At 48.9% G+C, this 27,856-nt stretch overlaps 1 protein-coding gene across 1 annotated transcript in view; it reads left to right on the top strand.

The window, feature by feature from the left end:
• The window catches only part of KCNK12 (potassium two pore domain channel subfamily K member 12), a 135,002-nt gene extending 131,850 nt beyond the window's left edge, over positions 1-3,152 (top strand). The window contains exon 3 of the mRNA XM_069954625.1: positions 2,663-3,152. Coding sequence (XP_069810726.1) covers positions 2,663-2,714 — 52 coding nt within the window. The 3' untranslated portion in view covers positions 2,715-3,152. The remainder of the gene's footprint in view (positions 1-2,662) is intronic.
• The last annotated feature ends 24,704 nt before the right edge of the window (positions 3,153-27,856 follow it).

Below are 27,856 nucleotides of genomic sequence, written 5' to 3'. Positions count from 1 at the left end.
TGGCACCAAGGGCAGGAACTGGGCAGTTTTTCAAATTAGGACCACGTCACCAGCATCCCCGCCTCACCAACAATCTGCTAATGTAAAAAAAAAAAAAAAAGGATGTACCTGGATAGTACCTTTGCTTTAAAAAAAATCTTGTTTATATATTGCTGTTACTGACTTATTGTTCTGGCGCCCCCTGATGTTTCTTTATTCTTTCTCTGAATGTCCACCTCATGTGACCAGTGCTAGTGGTCGAACATGACAGCAGAGGCTGTCCTAACCAGGAGCAGCAATATATAGACCCATGTGATATAGACGCAGCTATTACTGTGAGAAGGGGCTCTGGCCCAGTCTTGCCATCCTCTGACCCTAGCGACCGCTGCTCTTCTGGGTTATGAATATCCTATTTTGGTTGTAAAATGATATAAATGAACACAATGTAACATAAAACCTTCCTCAGCTATACTTAAAGTGTAATAAATTACGAATCTACAAAGTTCTATGAGATTTTCCATGTGAGACGTTGAGAGCTGCTTCTCCTCTCGTCCACCTTCCATTTCCTTCATCATTCTTCAGTCCTATAAGACTAATGTTATGGCGTGTGCCATGGAGGGGAGATAAAAACATTAGGATGACGTCTCCTACGTGATGGATGGGTCGCATGTAAAACCATTAACATATAGTGCAGTAGTGCATCTACTGACCGGCTTCACAATGCCACGACCTAAGAGGAAATTCATTTTATTTGTGACTTGTCATAAAGATTTATAGTCCCCGTCTCCCATTCAATAGTCTTTGATTAAGTCAGCGGCAGGAAGAGATTGGGTACTTTCGGGACCGGTCGGAGTCATCCGAGAAGACGTGAATAATTATTTCATTTATTTACTTGTGTCTCCTACCCTTGTTATTTATGTCCGAAACACTAATGCATCCTGGGAGTCAATAACCGTGCCGTGTACTCTACCGTGAAGAGTGCTCTTGAGTTAGAATAAATGGAACCATGCTTGAATCATCTTTCTTTGAAGACATTAACAGGGTTTTCTGGGACTTGAATATTGATGGGCGATCATGAGGATAGGCTACCATTATTTAACCAGTAGGGATCTGAACTTCTGGCACCGTGACCACCATTTGGCACAAGGCAGTATGGGTGTACGGGACTAAGCTGCAGTATTAGATACAACCATAACCGTACATGCAGCGATGTACCTGGTGATGGTGACTCAATCGTGGCACCTATATTTAGCCAAAAAGGAGGACTGCTGGGAGTCAGACCCTGGCAATCAAATGTTAGAGGGGTTGTCTAACGGGAAAAAATCTTCATGATTGGTGGTGTAGAAAAAATAATAAACAAACTATAGTAACTATAGTAACTGCTCCCCACCACTCTAGTCATGGAAGCTTCCGGTTTTTTTTACTTCTTCCTGGTTCCTCGGACTTTATGACCATGCAGGAACTATCTCAATCAGCCAATCATCGACCAACATGGCCATGGCCACTGAGCAGCGTCATGATGTCACAGAAACCAGAAAGAGAGGAATGGAACCCTGAAGCCACCATGATTCTGGTGTTGAGGGAGCGGGACTGGTGACTATATCTTGGTTGTTATTTTCACTGCACCACCAGCCATGGACGACCCCTTTACGACCCCTTTAGTAGCCTGTCCTATGCATAGACCAACACTAAAGTCCTGGAAACCACTTTAATCATGAGGGATTATCAAAGTCTGAGGTTCTACCCAGCTGGCATCATGCATCAGGATTTCTCCAGCTCCCACATCTCTTTCTTTCATACCTGCTACTCATTGCCAATTGGTTAACAGTAGAGATGAAGGCAGCTGGAACATGGAGTCCAATTGTTCAGCATTGATTACCGGATGCTGGTTGGATGGATCCCTAGGGAGTCCTGGTGGATACAGCCTATGGCCTAAGGCTGTATCCATGATTTCAGCACTACCTTGGGCGGCATTCAACCAGCGTCCGTTAGTCAATGCTGAACAATTGAACTCCATGTTCCAGCTGTCCTCATCTCTACTGTTGACCAATTGGCAATGAGAAGCACGTAAGAAAGAAAGATATGTGGGAGCTGGAGAAATGCATGATGCCAGCAAGGTAGAACAGACACCGAACAACAATACCGAACGACTGGACCCAAGCATGCTCTACTCACCAGGCCATATATTTCCTATGTGTTAGCAGAAGTACTACTGCTCTCGAGGGCCCAGCAAAAGGGGCTTGCTGAATCACCGGCCAACCTGTGCCGTGTCATTGAGTGATGGCAACCACAACCATATTATGACATAGTAGGAACTCTGAGTTGTACTGAGACTCCATATTCCCCCATTCCCCATGTCTCATGACCTTCTAACTCCCCCCAAACACACACATTAATGCACCCTGAAGCCCGGGTGGGAGATTGGAGGTTCTTGTATGTGTGGATAAAGCTTTCATTATTCTACGGATATTGCTGGAGCTGTATTTGTTTCCTATAGGGGACTGACAGGATACCTGACATTCAGAGGCGCCATATGGTCGCACATAATCTAGAGCTGTGCGTGGAAGAAAGTAGACGTGTTATGAGATTTAAAAAAAAAAAATTGAATGTTTCCATGAAAGAAACTGCAATGCTGGTTTTATCGGCACGTACGATACCTCAATAACGTTTCTTTCTGTACCAGGTACTCAAGCAGCAAGAACCAATGCTTCGGACTTCCAACCACTCGGAACTGAATGCAATCTTACTGACTCCAATCTCTGACCTCTTTCTATTTTTGTTTTTTCTTTTTGCTAAAACTAAAGATGTCACAGAGGAGACGACTATTGCAGAGCGGGACGGACGCCGAGACGGCCAGATTCCAGGTCCTCCTCTTACTATCGGCATGCTAAAGCACAAGAGATCATTTTTACTATCTGCAAGGCTCCTTTTGTACATTTTTTTAAGAGAATATTTACTTGGGGTAAAGGAAACCTATTTTTTTTTTCTTAAAGACGTCTCCATAGAGTTTCTGATTCTCTACGGTAACAATCTTTCTTATTTTGTTGTGTTTGCTATTCACAAAGTGCTTGATGGAATGAATATGCAACTACGAGAATGCTTTCCACCTATACCTGGCTATTATTTTCTGCATGATTACAACATATTGCTGTAAAAGTGCTATTTAAAGGGATACAAGGATCCAACGAGGTTTGTAAAAAAACAAAAAAAAAAAACTAAATCAAGTGTATTGTTTTATTGTTTTTGTTTTTGTGGCTGGAGTTTCTTTTGTTTCATTTTCAATGTAAATTAATTTTGTGGATTCATGACAGTATCGTGAGCTGATCTGTGAGATCTCAGCAGGTGACCGTCCACCATCAGCAAATCCACCAGATTACGGCCTACCTGGAGCCAAAGACCTGGACGGAATGCCGTACACCACACTTCCAAAGGCCCGGACGGAATGCCGTACACCACACTTTTACACCTTGTTTGCCATGTGGGCGTGGCTTAGTGAGGATAGGAGGTGGGGCTTAATAGGGAAGGGGGGAGGCTTGAATGCAACATTGGGGGATTATTAAGGCTTCCATGATTTTTAACATTATTTTTTTTGAGTCTCAACTTTTTCACTCAAATTTCACTCAAAGCGAGTGACTTTTCCGTGTTTTATGTAACGGTTAGAGACTTTTTTATGCCAACATCATAAAGTAAATGAAGACGACTAATAGTAAGGCAGATTTAGTGGGATTGTGTTCCCACACAACAGTTCAGAGCAGTCAGGAAAGGGACCATAATATCTGCTTATCTGGAGGGCAGGGGGTGGTGGGAACATAACAATGAAGGTATACTGCAGGTATCTCGCTGCGAGTATCTAAGTGCCGGCCCCATTAAACACACACACAGCCTGCAGCAGCCATAGCGCCCGCACACACACACACACACACACAGCCTGCGGCAGCCATAGCACACACACAGCCTGCGGCAGCCATAGCGCGCGCACACACACACACAGCCTGCAGCAGCCATAGCGCGCACACACACACACACACACAGCCTGCAGCAGCCATAGCACACACACAGCCTGCTGCAGCCATAGCACACACACTCATACACAACCTGCTGCAGCCATAACTCACACACACACACACACAACCTGCTGCAGCCATAACTCACACACACACACACAGCTGCAGCCATAGAACACTGAAGAAAAACACACAATCTTCTCCCAGAGAGGAAACCCCGCACTGAGGACAGAGGTTACTGCTACACTACTTACGTCTTCTCCTCCTCTATATTACACAGGATATCTCCATATTACACTGCTGCTCAAATGCAGTTTGGAAATGACCATTGGACCATACATACAGCCACAGTGAGCGGGCATAGTGATGGCTTCTCTGTAGGTTTCCCTCCCAGTTACTCAATGTCTGCAGCGGCATCAGGTTCACCGCTTCTCTCCTGGATTATATATACGGCCATAATCTCTTCTCTAACCCAAACAAGGATGAACAGAAATCTTTAGGTATTTCACGAGCATTTATATTTAATGCGGCCAAAGTCTAAATAATTCAGGATCTACAGGAGTTCTCCCCCCACACTAAGAGCAGAGGATCTGCGGTGCTCAGGAATCCTCTGGATGATCTTCACCCTGATCCGAGACGTAGACGCTCCAGCTTCACCTCAGAAGCAGCTGTGATATCCACAGCTAATGCTTATTCCGGGGCTCGGGGCGCTGGATATGGGTGTTGCACCAGCCAAAGGGCTCTAGTGTTTTGGGGCGATTTGTAATGGTGGCCAGGAGTGGTAACACCCACCCCCAGACACACGGGCATCGGAATCCGCTATCAGACACATGGGCACCGGAACACTTCCCGTACAGACGGGCACTGGAACCAACCCCCGGACACACGGGCATTGGAACCAACCCTGGACACACCGCATTGGAACCCACCCCTGGACACACGGGCACCGGAACTTAACCCCGGACACACGGGCACCGGAACTTACCCCCGGACACACGGGCACCAGAACCCACCCCTGGAAACACGGGCACCGGAACTTACCCCCGGACACACGGGAACCAAAACCCACCCCCGGACACACGTGCAGCGGACCTTTGGTAGGACTAGTGTGAGGTGCCGGGTGTGGCGACAGAGAGGACAGAGTCCCACTTAAACAATGCTTAAACTTTTCAGTGCAATACAGAAATATAACCGTGCTTAGGTACTTAGTGCAATACAATATACAGTGGTGCCGTGGATTAGGAGCATAATTCGTTCAGGGACGGCGCTTGTAATCCAAATCACTCTTATACCAAAGCAAATGTCCCCATAAGAAATCACTGATCTGCAGACAATTGGTTCCACCCCCCAAATATACTGATTATTATTCTGAATAACATGTAGAACAGATGAAACAATGAGAAGCAGCTGAATCTGTGATATTATAAGTTACTGTACAGTATAGCAGCATGTGGTGTATAATGTATAGTAACTGTATAACCCTGATAACACAGCAGCTGGATATGTGATATATAAGTTACTGTACAGTATAGCAGCATGTGGTGTATAATGTATAGTAACTGTATAACCCTGATAACACAGCAGCTGGATATGTGATATATAAGTTACTGTACAGTATAGCAGCATGTGGTGTATAATGTATAGTAACTGTATAACCCTGATAACACAGCAGCTGGATATGTGATATATAAGTTACTGTACAGTATAGCAATCAGCATGTGGTGTATAATGTATAGTAACTGTATAACCCTGATAACACTGCAGCAGCTGAATCTGTGATATATAAGTTACTGTACAGTATAGCAGCATGGGGTGTATAATGTATAGTAACTGTATAACCCTGATAACACAGCAGCTGGATATGTGATATATAAGTTACTGTACAGTATAGCAGCATGTGGTATATAATGTATAGTAACTGTATAACCCTGATAACACAGCAGCTGGATAAGTGATATATAAGTTACTGTACAGTATAGGAATCAGCATGTGGTATATAATGTATAGTAACTGTATAACCCTGATAACACAGCAGCTGGATATGTGATATATAAGTTACTGTACAGTATAGCAGCATGTGGTATATAATGTATAGTAACTGTATAACCCTGATAACACAGCAGCTGGATATGTGATATATAAGTTACTGTACAGTAATGGAGAGGATGGGAAACACCAGGGCGGACAGAGACTGCAGGGAGCATGAAGGAATGAGCAGGGCAGATGTGGGCACATACATGCAGCACTCTCTGTCCGGGGAGAGAGGGGTTACAGTTATGGAGAGAGTACCTCCACAGTCCTGTCCCCTGATGTAAGCCCCAGCCTGAAGTGGATCTGCTATGATTTGGAAGGTGAGGGAGACTTCCTGGGTCAGAGTACAGGGCTGTAGACCCCTCTATGCAGACCATGCCCCTCCCCCACTCCCCCTCCCACCCAGTACAGGGAGCTCTTACACCAAAGCAATGCTCTTACTCCAAGTCACTATTTTTAAATACTGTGAGCTCCTAAACCAAAACGCTCTTAAACTAAGTTACTCTTAAACCAAGGTACCACTGTATCTCAGTAGGTACCTTGAGGTGAAGGTATAGTCCAATAAAGTTGTAGCAGTAGATAGGGGCCCTCGCCTTAGTAGTGCTGTACTCTGCCGAGATGTGGGTGAGGTGGGTGACTTGAAGAAACTCCTCGTACTCACATTTAGATAAAGCTTGTTATCTAACCGTCTTCCGCCCCTCAGTATTGGTGACCGTCCTGCAAGGTAGTACGAGTCCCAGGTCCCTGTCTCTGGGTGAAGCTAACCAGTAGAAGTTTTCCCAGTAGAGAGTTAGTAGAGAGTGGCTAACTTGCATCTGTGCTCTACTGTGTATCAGTCTCTCTCTAGGGGGTGAATGTCCTGAAGTGAAGATCCACAGCGTAGGCAATGGGTTACTCCTGTAACTCTGGTTACCCAAAGGTTGGGTTCAGCAGTGCATGACTGCTGTAGTCTCTTACACTCTGGAACCAGACAACACAGGGACTACCCTTGGACTAGAACTCCTTTATGAACTCTGTCTAAACTGAGCTGAACAGGAAGCACGCTATCTTTTATAGGACTGTGTGACAGGAACAGTGGGTGCAAGAGAGTGTGCGAACAGGCTAAACCTTCTTCCATGAACTGCAGCTGTGCACAGGGGGAGTGAGACACCTAGTGGCTGGAGCAGGGCACTACATAACCTAGCTGTGGCACCTGAGTGAACTACTTTTACCTGGGTGTGTGTAAGACAAAAGAACCCCCCCCCCCCCCCCCCCCGTAGTGGGACACTACACTTACACTGTGCCTATCTGTTCAGGTGACTATTTACAGAGGATCAGCACTATCTTGGGCCATTATATAACAGTACAAGGAATTTTTTGCCATGGCATTTGTCCCTGAGCTAAAGGAGGCTTGTAGCTGCTGTGATGTCTTCCATACATTGCACATGCTCAGAAAAGAAGATCCTGCTCTCATGTATCTCTTTAGCAGACCACTGGAAGCAGGAGAAGCAGCATGGAGGACATTATAGAGCAGTACTGAGCAGTGTAAGCTGTGATTCAAGCTCTGTTGTGCAATATAACACTCACTACAAGCTGCTGCACTCCTCTCCTCTGTGTGTGTCCTATTGCCTCTGGTTCTCACCAATCACTTCTTCTCCTCCCCATTCCATAAACCTGCAATGGTCCAGGCCCTGATGTAGAGGTGTACAGGGAACAATGAAACAACCAGGTCTATAAAGGTAAAAAAGGAAGAATAAACAAGTAATTACTATCACAAAGAGTGTAACAACCTCATCTCCAAAATCATCGCTTTTTTTTAGCTTGACCCCTTCAAGACTACAAGGAGATGGACATATATGTGGAATGGGGCCCCCGAGGCAGCTGCACTCTCAGATTGCTTAAAGGGGTTTTCTGTGATTATCATCAATCTGTTTTGCCCAGAAAACTCCTTTAACAGTTGTTCTCGGTCAATTGTCCAAGGTGAGCAAAGCGACTGGTTACATCCTTAGCCCGTAGGGTCCTTCACTACCCAGTGAGCTCTGATCCAGTATTCGCTGTTTCCATAGACTTGTATGTGCAGCTGTAACCCGACATTCCGCATATTGATTCATCTTAAGAAGGATTTTTCATGATTTTTTCAGAATAAATAACAAGTTTAGGGGAAAGGAAATGAGCCTGATATGTGGAGGATTTTCTTTGTTAAGATATATTAATATATTATTATTTCTTATCGTTACTTGTACTTTATGTTATATTATATTGACCATTCAAACCATTGAAGCCTTATATACCTCCAGGCAGGGCTCACCTATGTGGTGCCTTCTGTAATATCAAACTATAGCATACAGGTCCTCCCAGCTGCCATACAGTACAGTGCCCTATGTCGGTCACAGCAATGCTCAGCACTATATATATATATATATATATATATAAATATATATATATATATATATATACCACTATAGCACAAACAGTTACTAAATAAAAGCTACACAAAATGCCAAATCTTATACCCACAAAGCCATAAAACAGCTCCATAGAAATGAATGGTGGCCAGGCGTCTGTCGGGCGGTGAGGCGTCCGTCGGGTGGTGAGGCGTCTGTCGGGTGGTGAGGCGTCTGTCGGGTGGTGAGGCGTCTGTCGGGCAGCTCCCCACACGTCACCTTCTGTTACCTTCCAAATCATTATTATAATTTTATGCATAACATGTGTATGGAGCCGTCCATTCCATAGTGACTAATGAATCCATCTGTTCAGCTCTCCTGGTAACATTGCCTGGGTCCTAAAACTCATCCACACTCAAGCAGAAGGACATGACATGTTCATTAAGATGCAGGAAGGTTTCTGCATGAATAGACCACCTCAGCAGATTCCCTCCCAATCAGCCCAGAAACACGTCTAACGTTAGGATTTTGTCTGCAACAACGAAATCTTCAAATATAAGAAGTGTGAGCGCGCTGTGTCACATGGTGTATGATCCCGAGCCCGGAGACAGGAGCGCAGTATATAGAGGTGCATGTAATTATATATGAAGAATAATGTGTAAATCATAGAAACCTGCTGAAGACGCTCGGCCGGAGAGCTGATGCCGCAGTGATGTCCATAGAAATACGCCGAGCATAAAAATATCCAATCCGTTCCTACAAATACAGGAAGATTTGTGGTGCCTTTTACTAGCGGACAACAGCCCCCTATCCCTGCCTGTAGACTGTCTGTACATGATCATAAACCTCCATGGTCAAAGCAAATCCATCCAGGGTAAGGCCATGTTCCCAATAATACCACTATTCCCCATAGTCTGTTACATCATAATACCCCTTTTCCCCATAGCCTCTGTGACCCCATAATGCCACTATTCCCCAAAGACTGTGTGAAGTCAAAATACCACTATTCCCCATAGTCTGTGACCCCATAATGCCACTATTCCCCATAGTCTGTGATCCCATAATGCCACTATTCCTCATAGTCTGTGACCCAATAATACCACTATTCCCCATAGCCTGTGACCCAATAATACCACTATTCCCCATAGTCTGTTACACCATAATACCACTATTCCCCATAGTCTCTGTGACCCCATAACACCACTATTCCCCAAAGTCTCTATGACCCCATAATGCCACTATTCCCCATAGTCTGTATAACCCCTAATGCCACTATTCCCTATAGTCTCTGTGACGCCATAATGCCACTATTCCCCATAGTCTCTGTGATCCCATAATGCCACTATTCCCCATAGTCTGTGATCCCATAATGCCACTATTCCCCATAGTCCCTGTGATTCCATAATGCCACTATTTCCCATAGTCTGTGATCCCATAATGCCACTATTCCCCATAGTCTCTGTGATCCCATAATGCCACTATTCCCCATAGTCTCTGTGATCCCATAAGGCCACTATTCCCCATAATCTCTGTGACCCCATAATGCCACTATTCCCCATAGTCTGTGATCCCATAATGCCACTATTCCCCATAGTCTGTGACGACATAATGCCACTATTCCCCATAGTCTGTGACGACATAATGCCACTATTCCCCATAGTCTCTGTGATCGCATAATGCCACTATTCCCCATAGTCTGTGATCCCATAATGCCACTATTCCCCATAGTCCCTGTGATCCCATAATGCCACTATTTCCCATAGTCTGTGATCCCATAATGCCACTATTCCCCATAGTCTCTGTGATCCCATAATGCCACTATTCCCCATAGTCTGTGATCCCATAATGCCACTATTCCCCATAGTCTGTGATCCCATAATGCCACTATTTCCCATAGTCTGTGATCCCATAATGCCACTATTCCCCATAGTCTCTGTGATCCCATAATGCCACTATTCCCCATAGTCTCTGTGACCCCATAATGCCACTATTCCCCATAATAATGATTAATAATGATTATAAGGAAACCTCCCGCCGGCGCACTGAGATATCACCGAGGAAACGAGAGACGATAAGATGAGAAATCCCGATTGTTTTTGCCGTATAGAATCTGAGTCCATTAGCAGATGATATTCTGAGGGGATGAATATAATGGCGGACAGGTTGACTGAGGAGACCCAGGGGAGAGGAGGCTATGCTCCAGCCTTAGGGAAGCTTCAGATTACAGCTCCGCAGGCCGCAGCCACATCCACTATAAAGGGGATTAATAATGTAGTGAGAGAAACGAGACGTTATAAGGAGGCGGCAGAACTGAGAAGGTCACTGAGCTCAATCGGAACTGTATCTAGGGGAAGAGGTGGTGAGAAGCTGGCCGCACTATTATAGCCCCATGTGCTGACTGCCCGGGCTGTGGGGAGGGTATAAAGGGAAATAAAGTGGACCTCTGCCCCAGGTGAAGGAAACCTGCGGCTCTGCACATAACACAGCGGCTGCTTAGTCTGTATCTGTGATTCTTGCAGAAATTAACAGTACAGATCAGTATTCAGTATATGAGTATTCAAAAAGCTGTTTTACAGCCCCCCGCCCATGGGAGTCCATTTTAACCTATGGAGAGGGGAGGGGCCAAGGGGCAGTGAGCAGGGAGAGCAGAGAAGCAGCTGTACAGTTTGGAGACTGTCTGGGCACATAAAGCGGCGGAATGACAGGTCAAAAAGGTCACGGCTTATCTGGGAGCTTGGGGAGAGAAGATTGCAGGATGATGTGCTGTGCAGGGCTGCCTTTTCTCCTCTCCGTGCTCCCTCATCCCCCTCGGCCCCTCCCCCCTCCATAGACCATAATAGACACAGCCTTGTCAGTACAGAAGGAAACTCTATTACCTAATAAAACCTACTACAGAGTTTCTTATAATAACTTGTACTATTGATATTTATTGAAATCCCTAAAAGCTGCTGAGAATGCAGAAGCTCAGGCAAAATGGCGGCTTCCATAGTAACAAACATGAAATTAATTTCAAAAATTTTTAAAACTTACAATCAGAATAAAGATTTAGAGGGGTAGTTCAGGAAAAACTTTTTCTGTCAAATCAACTGGTCCTAGCAAGTGCCAGAGATTTGTAATTTCTTCTATTATAAAAAAAAATCTTCAGTCCTCCAGTACTTATCAGCTGCTCTATGTCCTGCAGGAAGAGGCCTATTCTCTCCAGTCCTCCAGTGCTTATCAGCTGCTGTATGTCCTGCAGGAAGTGGTGTATTCTCTCCAGTCTGACACAATGCTCTCTGCTGCCACCTCTGTCCATGTCAGGAACTGTCCAGAGCAGGAGAGGTTTTCTATGGGGATTTGCTGCTGCTGTTCTGCTCAATATAACTTTCTAAAACCAGTTGATTTGGAAGAGAACTATTTTCGCCAGAGTACCCCTTTAACACAACGGCCGTTGTCTGTATGGTGTGTAAATATACACAGCAGTGTCACTGATACACGGGACATTCAGAGACACATCCACTTCTCTTTAAGTTAATATGTTGGCACAGAAGCTGCTACTATCACTGATCCAGCCGAGCAGATATCCCTCCAATTCACGGAGTCGTGAGCGGCACAGTGCGGGAGGGAGGGAGGCCGCCTCCAAAGACTGTGAGCGGGTGTCTATAAGGATTTCCCTATACGTTAGCTTAGCGTGGGCCGCCGACTATCACAGCTCGAGAACATACGCCTGGGATGTGATGATCCTCATTTACTATCTCGTTTCTGTCATTAAATTGACGTTTTTTTACTAGTTTTTTCCCCATCAGTTTCTTGTTTCACTATATTCACCATCTTTGTGCAAAACCAAAAAGTTTTTTTAAAACCTAAAAGTGGGCGTGTCTTTTTACAACCCGCTTTAACCGATATATATTTACTGAGAAAACCGCCACTTTTGTTTACGTGTTTTGCATCCTAGAAATCCACCGCCTCTAGTGTGCCAGGATGGTCGGGTTTTCTAGTGCAGGGGTCCCCAAACTAAGGCCCGCGGGCCGCATGCAGCCCCCCGAGGCTATTTATCCGGCCCCGCCGCACTTCCACACCGCTGCCTATCCCTGCCCTTGCCCCGCATCCACGCCGCCGCTGTCGTCATCCCCGGGCGGGCCGGGCCCCTCGCACTCTTGGAATCCCTCCGGTCAGTCGCCAGAGGAATCCCCCAGCAGGTGCAGCGACGTCATCACTGCCCCTGCCGGAGGATCCCTCAGAGATCATTTCCATGTTACATCCGGGGTGGGAGGTCGGTGGTCCATGTGGCGCCGAGGACGCAGGCTGCAGGGCAGGGCAGACATCTCACACTGCTCCGGGATCTGCAGTCCATTGCACCACCCTCCAGGGAGGGGGGGAGATGAGGTGTGCAACGGACCGCAGATCCCAGGGCAGTGTGAGATGTCCGCCCTGCAGCCTGCGTCCTCGGCGCTACACGGACCACCGACCTCCCGCCCCGGATTTAACCTGGAAATGATCCCTGAGGGATCCTTCGGCAGGGGCAGTGATGACGACGCTGCACCTGCTGGGGGATCCCTCCTGCGACTGACCAGCTGAAGAAAAGAGAAGAGGCCAGGAGAGATGAAGACAGTATTAGGTGAGTATAATTTTTTTTTTTTTTTTGTAGCAATGCAGTGGGACATTATAAGTATATGGGGGACATTGCAGTGGGACATTATAAGTATATGGGGGACATTGCAGGGGGACAATATAACTATATGGGACATTGCATCGGGACAATATAACTATATGGGGGACATTGCAGGAGGATAATATAATATGGGGGACATTGCAGGAGGATAATATAACTATATGGGGGACATTGCATCGGGACAATATAACTATATGGGGACATTGCAACGGGACAATATAACTATACGGGGGACATTGCAGGAGGATAATATAATATGGGGGACATTGCAGGGGGACAATATAACTATATGGGGGACATTGCAGGAGGATAATATAATATGGGGGACATTGCAGGGGGACAATATAACTATACGGGGGACATTGCAGGAGGATAATATAACTATATGGGGGACATTGCAGGGGGACAATATAACTATATGGGGGACATTGCAGGGGGACAATATAACTATATGGGGGACATTGCAGGGGAACAATATAACTATATGGGGGACATTGCAGGGGGACAATGTAACTATATGGGGGACATTGCAGGGGACAATATAACTATATGGGGGATATTGCAGGGGGACAATATAACTATATAGGGGACATTGCAGAAAACATTATTACTATATGGGGGACATTGCAGGGGAACATTATTACTATATGGGGGACATTGCAGGGGGGCATTATTACTATATAGAGAGCACAACAGGGAGCATTATTACTATATGAGGGACAATGCAGGGACACATTATTAGTATATGGAGGAGAATGCAGGGGACATTATTACTATATGGGGGCACAGCAGGGGATCCTACATACAGGGGGTAACCCACATACCTGCTTGAGTGCTGCTTGAGGGGGTGAAGGTGAAGTGGGGGGAGTTGAAAATGGGGTGAGGGGGCTGGTTGAGGGTGTGAAGGGGGAGTTAGGGGGGCTGATTAAGGGTGTGTGGAGGGGGAGTGAGGGGAGGCTAGTTGAGGGGATGAAGGGGGAGTGAGGGGTTGAGTGGGGGCTGGGTGAGGGGTGGAAAGAAAGAGGGATGCTTTTACTTTGGGGGGGGGGGGGGGGCGGTTGTGGCATTTTGCACTGGGATTTGATTTTATTTTTTTTTTTTTTATAGCCCGGCCCTCCGATGGTCTTAGGGACAGTGAACTGGCCCCCTGTGTGAAAAGTTTGGGGACCCCTGCTCTAGTGTGCCGGGATGGTCCAGGTTTTCTAGTGTGCCGGGATGGTCGGGTGTTCTAGTGCGGTGGGATGGTCCAGGTATTCTAGTGCGGTGGGATGGTCCAGGTTTTCTAGTGCGGTGGGATGGTCGGATTTCTCTAGTGTGCCGGGATGGTCCGGGTTTTCTAGTGTGCCGGGATGGTCTGGGTTTCTCTAGTGTGCCAGGATGGTCCGGGTTTGTTTAGTGCGATTGGATGGTCTGGGTTTTCTAGTGTGCCGGGATGGTCGGGTCTTTCTAGTGTGCCGGGATGGTCCAGGTTTTCTAGTGTGCCGGGATGGTCCGGGTTTTCTAGTGTGCCGGGATGGTCCGGGTTTTCTAGTGTGCCTGGATGGTCTGGGTTTCTCCAGTTTTCCGGGATGGTCGGGTTTGTTTAGTGTGATTGGATGGTCCAGGTTTTCTAGTGTGCCGGGGTGGTCTGGACTTTTTTAGTGTGCCGGGATGTTAAGGTCTTTCTAGTGTGCCGGGATGGTCGGGTCTTTCTAATGTGCTGGGATAGTCGGGTATTTCTAGTGTGCCGGGATGGTCTGGACTTTCTAGTGTGTCGGGATCTTCGGGTCTTTCTAGTGTGCCGGGATGGTCAGGGTTTTCTAGTGTGCCGGGATGGTCCAGGTTTTCTAGTGTGTCGGGATCTTCGGGTCTTTCTAGTGTGCCGGGATGGTCCGGGTTTTCTAGTGTGTCGGGATGGTCCGGGTTTTCTAGTGTGCCGGGATGGTCCCGGTTTTCTAGTGTGCCGGGATGGTCGGGTTTCTCTAGTGTGCCGGGATGGTCGGGTGTTCTAGTGCGGTGGAATGGTCCAGGTTTTCTAGTGCGGTGGGATGGTCCAGGTTTTCTAGTGTGCCAGGATGGTCGGGTGTTCTAGTGCGGTGGGATGGTCCAGGTTTTCTAGTGCGGTGGGATGGTCCAGGTTTTCTAGTGCGGTGGGATGGTCGGGTTTCTCTAGTGCGGTGGGATGGTCCAGGTTTTCTAGTGTGTAGGGATGTTCGGGTCTTTCTAGTGTGCCGGGATGGTCCGGGTTTTCTAGTATGCCGGGATGGTCGGGTCTTTCTAGTGTGCTGGGATGGTCCGGGTTTTCTAGTGTGCCAGGATGGTCCAGGTTTTCTAGTGTGCCGGGATGGTCCAGGTTTTCTAGTGTGCCGGGATGGTCCAGGTTTTCTAGTGTCCCGGGATGGTCGGGTTTTAGTTTTGTCATGTGAAAGAAAACACCACATTTACTAAGTGCGACAGAAACGTTCATAAATCTGTCAGTTTGAAAACCGGACAGTCTTGGTAAATGAGGCCGGTGTCCTAATGGCAGCCTCTGGATAGTGAAGGACTCAGTTCTCATTTTCTGGCATATAAGAGGCTGCGGTGGTGTCGGTGGTCTCACAATCTACAGCAGGGAAAGTCATCTTGGGAAGCCAAAGGTCAAATTTTCCTTCTATTAGAGATGCTCGGACCTCGGTACCAACGCTCGGCTTTACTGGTGGCTAAAGAAGTTGGATGCTGCCCTGGGGAGACCTGGTGGATTCTGCCATAGGCCACAGGCTGTATCTGCACTCCCTAGGGCAGCATCAACCCTCTTCTGCCACTGGTAATAAAATGCCGAGCGCTGGTGCTGAGGTCCGAGCATCTCGACTTCCTACAATAAGGACTAGAAATCACCAACCATGACCAGATAACAGAAAGCCGACGTCCTGGACAACCAGAGACGGAGAGACGGCTGATCTCCCCTGACTCCTCCAGCCGTATCCTGGACAACCAGAGACAGAGAGACGGCTGATCTCCCCTGACTCCTCCAGCCGTATCCTGGACAACCAGAGACAGAGAGACGGCTGATCTCACCCGACTCCTCCAGCCAACGTCCTGGACAACCAGAGACAGAGAGAGACGGCTGATCTCACCCGACTCCTCCAGCCAACGTCCTGGACAACCAGAGACAGAGAGACGGCTGATCTCCCCTGACTCCTCCAGCCGTATCCTGGACAACCAGAGACAGAGAGACGGCTGATCTCACCCGACTCCTCCAGCCGTATCCTGGACAACCAGAGACAGAGAGACGGCTGATCTCACCCGACTCCTCCAGCCAACGTCCTGGACAACCAGAGACAGAGAGACGGCTGATCTCACCCGACTCCTCCAGCCGTATCCTGGACAACCAGAGACAGAGAGACGGCTGATCTCACCCGACTCCTCCAGCCGTATCCTGGACAACCAGAGACAGAGAGACGGCTGATCTCCCCTGACTCCTCCAGCCATATCCTGGACAACCAGAGACAGAGAGACGGCTGATCTCACCCGACTCCTCCAGCCGTATCCTGGACAACCAGAGACAGAGAGACGGCTGATCTCACCCGACTCCTCCAGCCGTATCCTGGACAACCAGAGACAGAGAGACGGCTGATCTCCCCTGACTCCTCCAGCCGTATCCTGGACAACCAGAGACAGAGAGACGGCTGATCTCACCTGACTCCTCCAGCCGTATCCTGGACAACCAGAGACAGAGAGACGGCTGATCTCACCCGACTCCTCCAGCCGTATCCTGGACAACCAGAGATGGAGAGACGGCTGATCTCCCCTGACTCCTCCAGCCGTATCCTGGACAACCAGAGACGGAGAGACGGCTGATCTCACCTGACTCCTCCAGCCGACGTCCTGGACAACCAGAGACAGAGAGACGGCTGATCTCACCTGACTCCTCCAGCCGTATCCTGGACAACCAGAGACAGAGAGACGGCTGATCTCCCCTGACTCCTCCAGCCGTATCCTGGACAACCAGAGACAGAGAGACGGCTGATCTCACCTGACTCCTCCAGCCGTATCCTGGACAACCAGAGACAGAGAGACGGCTGATCTCCCCTGACTCCTCCAGCCGTATCCTGGACAACCAGAGACAGAGAGACGGCTGATCTCCCCTGACTCCTCCAGCCGACGTCCTGGACAACCAGAGACGGAGAGACGGCTGATCTCACCTGACTCCTCCAGCCGACGTCCTGGACAACCAGAGATGGAGAGAGACGGCTGATCTCCCCTGACTCCTCCAGCCGTATCCTGGACAACCAGAGACAGAGAGACGGCTGATCTCCCCTGACTCCTCCAGCCGACGTCCTGGACAACCAGAGACAGAGAGACGGCTGATCTCCCCTGACTCCTCCAGCCGACGTCCTGGACAACCAGAGACGGAGAGACGGCTGATCTCCCCTGACTCCTCCAGCCGACGTCCTGGACAACCAGAGATGGAGAGAGACGGCTGATCTCACCTGACTCCTCCAGCCGACGTCCTGGACAACCAGAGACAGAGAGACGGCTGATCTCCCCTGACTCCTCCAGCCGACGTCCTGGACAACCAGAGACAGAGAGACGGCTGATCTCCCCTGACTCCTCCAGCCGACGTCCTGGACAACCAGAGATGGAGAGAGACGGCTGATCTCACCTGACTCCTCCAGCCGACGTCCTGGACAACCAGAGACAGAGAGACGGCTGATCTCCCCTGACTCCTCCAGCCGACGTCCTGGACAACCAGAGACAGAGAGACGGCTGATCTCCCCTGACTCCTCCAGCCGTATCCTGGACAACCAGAGACAGAGAGACGGCTGATCTCCCCTGACTCCTCCAGCCGTATCCTGGACAACCAGAGACAGAGAGACGGCTGATCTCCCCTGACTCCTCCAGCCGTATCCCGGACAACCAGAGACAGAGAGACGGCTGATCTCCCCTGACTCCTCCAGCCGACGTCCTGGACAACCAGAGACAGAGAGACGGCTGATCTCCCCTGACTCCTCCAGCCGACGTCCTGGACAAGACAACCAGAGACAACATTCAGTCTTATATTTCCACATGTCAAATCATTGATTAGAAGGATAAGGAAGCCGTACATGAATAAATCCGGTGACCTATGACCTCCCCCAGAAATAAAGCCGACTGTAAAGTAAATCAATGCTGCAAAATTAAAATGTCAGCCTGTTTTCTTGTTTCTATTGATTAAAGTGCGTGTGTCCACAGCTGCCGCAGAGAGGAGGGAGCGCGCCGGGCCAGTGCACCACAAGTGGCTACCAGACACCTCAATGTTTGTTAACATCCGACAATCAGCATTATTGCTGCCGCCCGCAAACCTATCGCTATAGAGAACACAATGGTCTATTTTAACTCGCAGGAGGTTAAAGGTGAACTCTGGAAAAAAAATGTTTTAAGATCAACTGGTTTTAGAAAGTTATTAAGATTTGTCAATTACTTCTATTAAAAAATCTCCAGTCTTCCAGTACTTATCAGCTGCTGTATGTCCTGCAGGAAGTGGTGTATTCTCTCCAGTCTGACACAGTTCCTGACATGGACAGAGGTGGCAGCAGAGAGCACTGTGCATACCTCCCAACTTTTACTTAGACCAAAGAGGGACTTGTGTGTCGTGGGCTCTATAGCCACTCCCATGTAGCCACGTCCCCATAGCGGCCCTCCATAGCCACTCCCATGTAGCCACGCCCCCATAGCAGGTCTCCATAGCCACTCCCATGTAGCCACGCCCCCAAAGCGACCCTCCATAGCCACTCCCATGTAGCCACGCCCCCCATAGCCACGCCCATGTAGCCACGCCCCCACAGCGACCCTCCATGGCCACTCCCATGTAGCCACTCCCCATTGTGACCCTCCATAGCCACTCCAATGTAGCCACGCCCCCATAGTGAACCTCCATAGCCACTCCTCTATAATCACGCCCCCCATAGCGACCCTCCATAGCCACTCCTCTATAATCACGCCCCCCATAGCGACCCTCCATAGCCACTCCTCTATAATCACGCCCCCCATAGCAACCCTCCATAGCCACGCCCATGTAGCCACGCCCCCATAGCGACCCTCCATAGCCACTCCTCTATAATCACGCCCCCCATAGCGATTCTCTATAGCCACTCCCATGTAGCCACGCCCCCCATAGCGACCCTCCATAGCCACTCCTCTATAATCATGCCCCCATAGCAACCCTCCATAGCCACTCCTCTATAATCACGCCCCCATAGCGACCCTCCATAGCCACGCCCATGTAGCCACGCCCCCATAGCCACTCCTCTATAATCACGCCCCCCATAGCAATTCTCTATAGCCACTCCCATGTAGCCACGCCCCCCATAGCGACCCTCCATAGCCACTCCTCTATAATCATGCCCCCATAGCAACCCTCCATAGCCACTCCTCTATAATCACGCCCCCATAGCGACCCTCCATAGCCACGCCCATGTAGCCACGCCCCCATAGCCACTCCTCTATAATCACGCCCCAGGGTAGCTCCACACGCTGCTGATTTTTTGCAGGTAAAATGTGGTGATAACCATTGGTGGGTTGAGCAGGGAGGGAGGTATAACAAATCCTCAGCAGTCGGACTCCCACCAATCACCTCGTTAGCCTGTGGATTGGGCCTTGCTATAAATTGGCGCAATACCCCTTTACCAGCAATAATATTGTCAGCCTGTCACCTGAATTTCAGAGGACAGACTAACAACAAGAGGCCACCATACCTGGATAATAAAACACTACAACATGATCTCCTGGGTCTGGTGACTACTGCGTAACACTGGGGACTGGGGTACACCGGGCCCACCAGTGGAACAGATCCTGAGGGCCACCATAATAATCATATTATCTCTATACATACTGTATCACCATCACACTGCTAGTGACCAAATCCACTGTACCAAGACCCCCACTGTGCATCCACATGGTAGTCAGACCCCCACTGTGCATCCACATGGTAGTCAGGCCCCCACTGTGCATCCACATGGTAGTCAGACCCCCACTGTGCATCCACATGGTAGTCAGACCCCCACTGTGCATCCACATGGTAGTCAGACCCCCACTGTGCATCCACATAGTAGTCAGACCCCCACTGTGCATCCACATGGTAGTCAGACCCCCACTGTGCATCCACATGGTAGTCAGACCCCCACTATGCATCCACATAGTAGTCAGACCCCCACTGTGCATCCACATGGTAGTCAGACCCCCACTGTGCATCCACATGGTAGTCAGACCCCCACTGTGCATCCACATGGTAGTCAGACCCCCACTGTGCATCCACATAGTAGTCAGGCCCCCACTGTGCATCCACATAGTAGTCAGACCCCCACTGTGCATCCACATGGTAGTCAGGCCCCCACTGTGCATCCACATGGTAGTCAGACCCCCACTGTACATCCACATGGTAATCAGACCCCCACTGTGCATCCACATGGTAGTCAGACCCCCACTGTGCATCCACATAGTAGTCAGACCCCCACTGTGCATCCACATGGTAGTCAGACCCCCACTGTGCATCCAAATAGTAGTCAGACCCCCACTGTGCATCCACATGATAGTCAGACCCCCACTGTACATCCACATGGTAGTCAGACCCCCACTGTACATCCACATGGTAGTCAGACCCCCACTGTGCATCCAAATAGTAGTCAGACCCCCACTGTGCATCCACATGGTAGTCAGACCCCCACTGTACATCCACATGGTAGTCAGACCCCCACTGTGCATCCACATGGTAGTCAGACCCCCACTGTGCATCCACATGGTAGTCAGACCCCCACTGTGCATCCACATGGTAGTCAGGCCCCCACTGTGCATCCACATGGTAGTCAGACCCCCACTGTACATCCACATGGTAGTCAGACCCCCACTGTGCATCCACATGGTAGTCAGACCCCCACTGTGCATCCACATAGTAGTCAGACCCCCACTGTGCATCCACATGGTAGTCAGACCCCCACTGTGCATCCAAATAGTAGTCAGACCCCCACTGTGCATCCACATGATAGTCAGACCCCCACTGTACATCCACATGGTAGTCAGACCCCCACTGTACATCCACATGGTAGTCAGACCCCCACTGTGCATCCAAATAGTAGTCAGACCCCCACTGTGCATCCACATGGTAGTCAGACCCCCACTGTACATCCACATGGTAGTCAGACCCCCACTGTACATCCACATGGTAGTCAGACCCCCACTGTGCATTCAAATAGTAGTGAGACCCCCACTGTGCATCCACATGGTAGTCAGACCCCCACTGTGCATCCAAATAGTAGTCAGAACCCCACTGTGCATCCAAATAGTAGTCAGACCCCCACTGTGCATCCACATGGTAGTCAGACCCCCACTGTGCATCCACATGGTAGTCAGACCCCCACTGTGCATCCACATGGTAGTCAAACCCCCCTCTGTGCATCCACATGGTAGTCAGACCCCCACTGTGCATCCACATAGTAGTCAGACCCCCACTGTACATCCACATGGTAGTCAGACCCCCACTGTGCATCCACATGGTAGTCAGACCCCCACTGTGCATCCACATGGTAGTCAGACCCCCACTATGCATCCACATAGTAGTCAGACCCCCACTGTGCATCCACATGGTAGTCAGACCCCCACTGTGCATCCACATGGTAGTCAGACCCCCACTGTGCATCCACATGGTAGTCAGACCCCCACTGTGCATCCACATAGTAGTCAGGCCCCCACTGTGCATCCACATAGTAGTCAGACCCCCACTGTGCATCCACATGGTAGTCAGGCCCCCACTGTGCATCCACATGGTAGTCAGACCCCCACTGTACATCCACATGGTAGTCAGACCCCCACTGTGCATCCACATGGTAGTCAGACCCCCACTGTGCATCCACATAGTAGTCAGACCCCCACTGTGCATCCACATGGTAGTCAGACCCCCACTGTGCATCCAAATAGTAGTCAGACCCCCACTGTGCATCCACATGATAGTCAGACCCCCACTGTACATCCACATGGTAGTCAGACCCCCACTGTACATCCACATGGTAGTCAGACCCCCACTGTGCATCCAAATAGTAGTCAGACCCCCACTGTGCATCCACATGGTAGTCAGACCCCCACTGTACATCCACATGGTAGTCAGACCCCCACTGTACATCCACATGGTAGTCAGACCCCCACTGTGCATCCACATGGTAGTCAGACCCCCACTGTGCATCCACATGGTAGTCAGGCCCCCACTGTGCATCCACATGGTAGTCAGACCCCCACTGTACATCCACATGGTAGTCAGACCCCCACTGTGCATCCCCATCGTAGTCAGACCCCCACTGTGCATCCACATAGTAGTCAGACCCCCACTGTGCATCCACATGGTAGTCAGACCCCCACTGTGCATCCAAATAGTAGTCAGACCCCCACTGTGCATCCACATGATAGTCAGACCCCCACTGTACATCCACATGGTAGTCAGACCCCCACTGTACATCCACATGGTAGTCAGACCCCCACTGTGCATCCAAATAGTAGTCAGACCCCCACTGTGCATCCACATGGTAGTCAGACCCCCACTGTACATCCACATGGTAGTCAGACCCCCACTGTACATCCACATGGTAGTCAGACCCCCACTGTGCATTCAAATAGTAGTGAGACCCCCACTGTGCATCCACATGGTAGTCAGACCCCCACTGTGCATCCAAATAGTAGTCAGAACCCCACTGTGCATCCAAATAGTAGTCAGACCCCCACTGTGCATCCACATGGTAGTCAGACCCCCACTGTGCATCCACATGGTAGTCAGACCCCCACTGTGCATCCACATGGTAGTCAAACCCCCCTCTGTGCATCCACATGGTAGTCAGACCCCCACTGTGCATCCACATAGTAGTCAGACCCCCACTGTACATCCACATGGTAGTCAGACCCCCACTGTGCATCCACATGGTAGTCAGACCCCCACTGTGCATCCACATGGTAGTCAGACCCCCACTGTGCACCCACATAGTATTAGTATTTGCATCCCTCAGTATCGCCCCCAGTAACCCCTCTCCCCCTTTCTCTGTAGTTTCTGCTGCAGGTACAATCTGTTAATCCCCTACCCAGGATGCATTATACCCCTATGTGGCTCCTCCTTTTCACCCCCTCATGTTGTATGTAGTAGTTCGCCACCCTCCTTCCTTCCCTTATCAGATTTAAAACAACAACACTATATACTCACCTGGGTTGAGGGCTTCAGGTGTCCAGCTTCTGCCTTCTTCCCCAGCTTTGCGTGCGCACAAGTGATGTCATTGTGCGCCGCACCGGAAGACAGGAGCGGCTTGCGGCCTCTCAGCAACATCTTCTCCTGTGCCCTGTTAGTCACAGCACTTCCGATGAGCGCCCGCAGTACAGGGCTGTCACTGACAGGCTCCCGACAGGGCACAGGAGAAGATGTGCCCTGAGAGGTTTAAAGAAGCGGGGCACATGGGGGCCGTACCGAGACGGCAGGACAACACTGCGAAATCGGGACTGTCCCGCTGGATCCGGGACGGTTGGGAGCTATGCACTGTGTTACACTAGGGAGAATACACCACTTCCTGCAGCACATACAGCAGCTGATAAGTGCTGGAAGAGTTTCTGACACCAGCTCATTTGAAAACAATATTTTTGCCAGAGTGCCCCTTTTAAATGTGTAAACCAGAAATGTTGCAAAACTACAATTCCCATCATGCCTGGAAAGCTAAAGCGGAGGTTCCCTGTCCCCGGAGATTCGTCAGACTCCTCTAATCAGTGTCAGATTGACGGCATCTCAGAGAACCCACATACCAGGATACCAGCACCCGGTCGCTAAGCTCCGCCTCCCTTTATAAAGGTTCTTACAGTATTTGGAGGCTTTGAGCCCCTGCACTGTCTCTGCACAAATGTACAAATATTTGAGGGCTTAGAGTAATAACATCAAATATTATGACACATGAAGCTGCCCCCCCCCCCCCCCCCCCCCCCCCCCCGCCAGCGGTATAGGACATTGGTCACATTGTTCATACAAATCTGTTGGCCTATAATGCCCCATGTAATAGCGATCATCCAATGGCCGATGCCCATTTGTCGGCCGACCTCGTCTTTGTCTTGTCAGATTTCGCTCCAAGCAGACAGACATGATCCCAGTATACGACCCTACAAACCCGTACGGTCACCCCCTTATTCCTGAGCATTGTACAGAGGTCCCTGTTCTTCTAAAGTCAATGGGAGAAATGAGCAATAGAAACACATACAAACCTGTGCCGCGACCCATGGAGTTAAATCTTCACGAAATTTAAGAGACTTTCCTGCTCGCCTATGAGTCACGGTCATTAATAAGTCGGGGTCATATATAAGTCAGGGTCATGTATAAGTCGGGGTCATATATAAGTCGGGTCAGTTATAAGTCTGGGTCATGTATAAGTCGGGGTCATGTATAAGTCTGGGTCATGTATAAGTCGGGGTCATGTATAAGTCGGGGTCATGTATAAGTCTGGGTCAGTTATAAGTCTGGGTCATGTATAAGTCTGGGTCAGTTATAAGTCGGGGTCATGTATAAGTCTGGGTCATGTATAAGTCGGGGTCATGTATAAGTCGGGGTCATGTATAAGTCTGGGTCAGGTATAAGTCGGGTCATGTATAAGTCGGGGTCATGTATAATTTGGGGTCATGTATAAGTCGGGGTCATGTATAAGTCGGGTCAGTTATAAGTTGGGGTCATGTATAAGTCTGGGTCATGTATAAGTCGGGGTCATGTATAAGTCGGGTCATGTATAAGTCTGGGTCATGTATAAGTCGGGGTCATGTATTAGTCGGGTCATGTATAAGTCTGGGTCATGTATAAGTCGGGGTCATGTATAAGTCGGGGTCATGTATAAGTCGGGGTCATGTATAAGTCGGGTCATGTATAAGTCTGGGTCATGTATAAGTCGGGGTCATGTATAAGTCGGGGTCATGTATAAGTCGGGGTCATGTATAAGTCGGGGTCATGTATAAGTCGGGTCATGTATAAGTCTGGGTCATGTATAAGTCGGGTCATGTATAAGTCGGGGTCATGTATAAGTCGGGGTCATGTATAAGTCGGGGTCATGTATAAGTCTGGGTCATGTATAAGTCGGGGTCATGTATAAGTCGGGGTCACGTAGAAGTCGGGAGGGAGCACGGAGCACAGTCTGGCCGTATTTATAACGTTGATTGATAATATATTGCAGAACTGCTGGTGATCACAGATCCTGTTTATTTCTTAAAAAAAGATTTGCCGCAGGTTCACTTTAAATATTTCCCCAAATAAAATGAGAATAATCCGTTTTTTCCCCATTTTTACAGGTGAAAACGATTCTTTGTTTTTCTCCCAGTTGCAGCTTCCTGATCCGCGACGCAGAACAATGTAGTTATTCAGTATCTGAGTTTCTGTATCCAACCTAAGGCCTTGTGTATCCGATCCCTGGAGGCTGCTCCTCACAACTTACCAGACTGGCTCAGTGGGTAAGAGCTGTTATGACTGAGCGCAGACAGCGGGAGGAGGTAGCGGTAGCCCCCGGGGTCGGACGATCCTGAGAGGGGATGATCATTCATTCTAATGCGGCAGATTGTGGGGTCTCTGGAAATGTGACAGCGGGGTCCACAATGCACCATATATATCGCTGCCACCTGCAGATTGTGCTGTAAATGTTACTGGATCAGTGGTGCCCCAACGCCGAAACACGGACAGTATCGGACTACCACCCTCCCCGCCAGTAGCTGTGCAGGTCCCCAAGACGAGAGCCTGCTCAGGGCATAGGAGAATATATATATATGTAGTAAGGGTGCAGCTCTACATGATGGATGGGGGTAACTATACCTTACTGGGGGCAGCTCTACCTTCTGAGGGCAATTATACCTAAAGGGGGGGGATAGCTCTATATGTTGGGGGCAACTAGACCTTCTGTGGGAACTCTACCAGACATGAGCGAACCTCGAGCGCACTTGGGTTTGTCCGAACCTCGAGCATATGACATGTGGTTACCGGTGGTGGAAGAAGTTGCAGCCTTTGGCCTATAGCTGTATCCACGTTTTCCAGGACTTCCTATGACTGCATCCAACTTCTCCATTTGGGGCACTATGGTAAGGATGGTGTTGGCACAGTGCGGAGCCTAAGATGTTTGTCCAACAGATTCTGAGGAGATGAGCGATGGCTGGAAGTAGTCTAAAGTGGATAGAGAAGAAAGGGAACGAGAACAACTGATCAGAGAAGCTGCCCCCTGTGAGTCACTGGATGTATCTGGACAGTAATCACTATATTGTCACTATATGAGGGTAATATTGGTCTGTGCATTGTGTTTTTTACTCAGCAGATGTATTGGTGGTATATGCTCCTTGGACAGCAGTATTATTAGGTAACTATAAGACTAGTATATAGAGATATATAGTACACAATACTGATTCTGATGTTAGGGCTGATGAGTGAGTTTGTGCAGGAAGGGATGTGAGTGTAGAAGCTGGGAGTGAGCAGTGGAAGTATAGATAGCACAGTCTGTGCAGCACAGCAGGCAGATCCGTGTAAATCTCAGACCCAGCGCACACAAGCGGCCGTGTCTCATCATTTTATAGGCCCATTATTCAGACGAGCTGGCGCTGTAACAAGTGGCGCTGTGGGGCGGCATAAAGCAAAGAGTAGAAGAGTGAAAATTTTTTGTTTTTACATGCCTCTGTTTTTAAGGGTTTTCCGCCCAAATTCAGGACAGACAAGTTTTGGGAGTTTTTCCAAACTGTACAGTGTCTTAGTAACAATGTCCCACAGTATGATAAATACCGCCATACTGTGCACACGTAATAACATACAGTGACTAAGTAACAGCCTCATACATAGTTATCTAGTATCTAGAGAAAAGGGCATCTACCAAAATTTGTTTTGGAAAAATTATGTCAAAGTGGCCTTCAGATTAAATTTAGATTCCATGGGCCAAGTCATGTTCATATAGGAGCAGGGACACCTATCAAAAGACTACACTGTCCAGGGAATGTGGTCCAGAAAATGTAGTAAGTGCAAGCTATGACGTATGCTGTACATGATGCTTACCTCCAAGATGCCCAACCCATTGACTTAGCCCAGCGAGTGTGAACTGAGCAGTATTGGCCTATACCGTATAGGATTCACAGCTTAGAGTCTTTGACAGGAGTCCCTGCTCTTGTACACAATTCTTCTAAAACAATCCATAAAAATTCATATTTGAACCAATCTGAATTTCTTTTTGTAAATTTAGGCTATGTTCACACAACGTAAGTTGTGTATTAATCACGGCCGTTGTTGCCGATGTGCATATGTGAGTGTATATACAAGCATTGCCTCTGTTCTGGGTGAAGACTTCACTTGCTCCTCTTGTCCCTGAACGATTGGCTCGTTTCGCACATATCCGCTCCTTGCACATTACGGTCAGCTCTCCTTTCTCATAAGAGAAGTAACAGGAGCGTCGCTGGTCGCTGGCTTTATAATGGAGACACAGGGAAATCTTTCAGCGCGCTGAGATAATTGCCCTCATTGCTTCTGTTCTCCGCCATGGCAAACGTTACAGCTGATAATAATTATCATACATAAAGCTCCATAACAAGAGCAAATTTCATTGGCAGGAGAAAGGTTAAGAAGTCACAATAACTGCGCCATAGATATGCGGTAATTATCCTGCAGGCAAAAGCCAACGTGTCCAATCACCATATGTCATCTGAAGAGATCCTGTCTGCCATCCCAGCCAATTACCAGTATACGCAGCTGAGAGAAGTGGGGGAGCGTGTAGTGTACCGGACGCCAGCCGAGCTCCACGGGGAGCAGCGAACCCATCACACAGCTCTATCACCAGGTGTATACAGGAGACCTTCACACACAATTACCCAGCATGAAGAGA

The sequence above is a fragment of the Dendropsophus ebraccatus genome, chromosome 15 (assembly GCF_027789765.1).
Source record: "Dendropsophus ebraccatus isolate aDenEbr1 chromosome 15, aDenEbr1.pat, whole genome shotgun sequence".
Taxonomy (NCBI): domain Eukaryota; kingdom Metazoa; phylum Chordata; class Amphibia; order Anura; family Hylidae; genus Dendropsophus; species Dendropsophus ebraccatus.
This window is presented reverse-complemented; position numbering and strand designations above follow the sequence as displayed.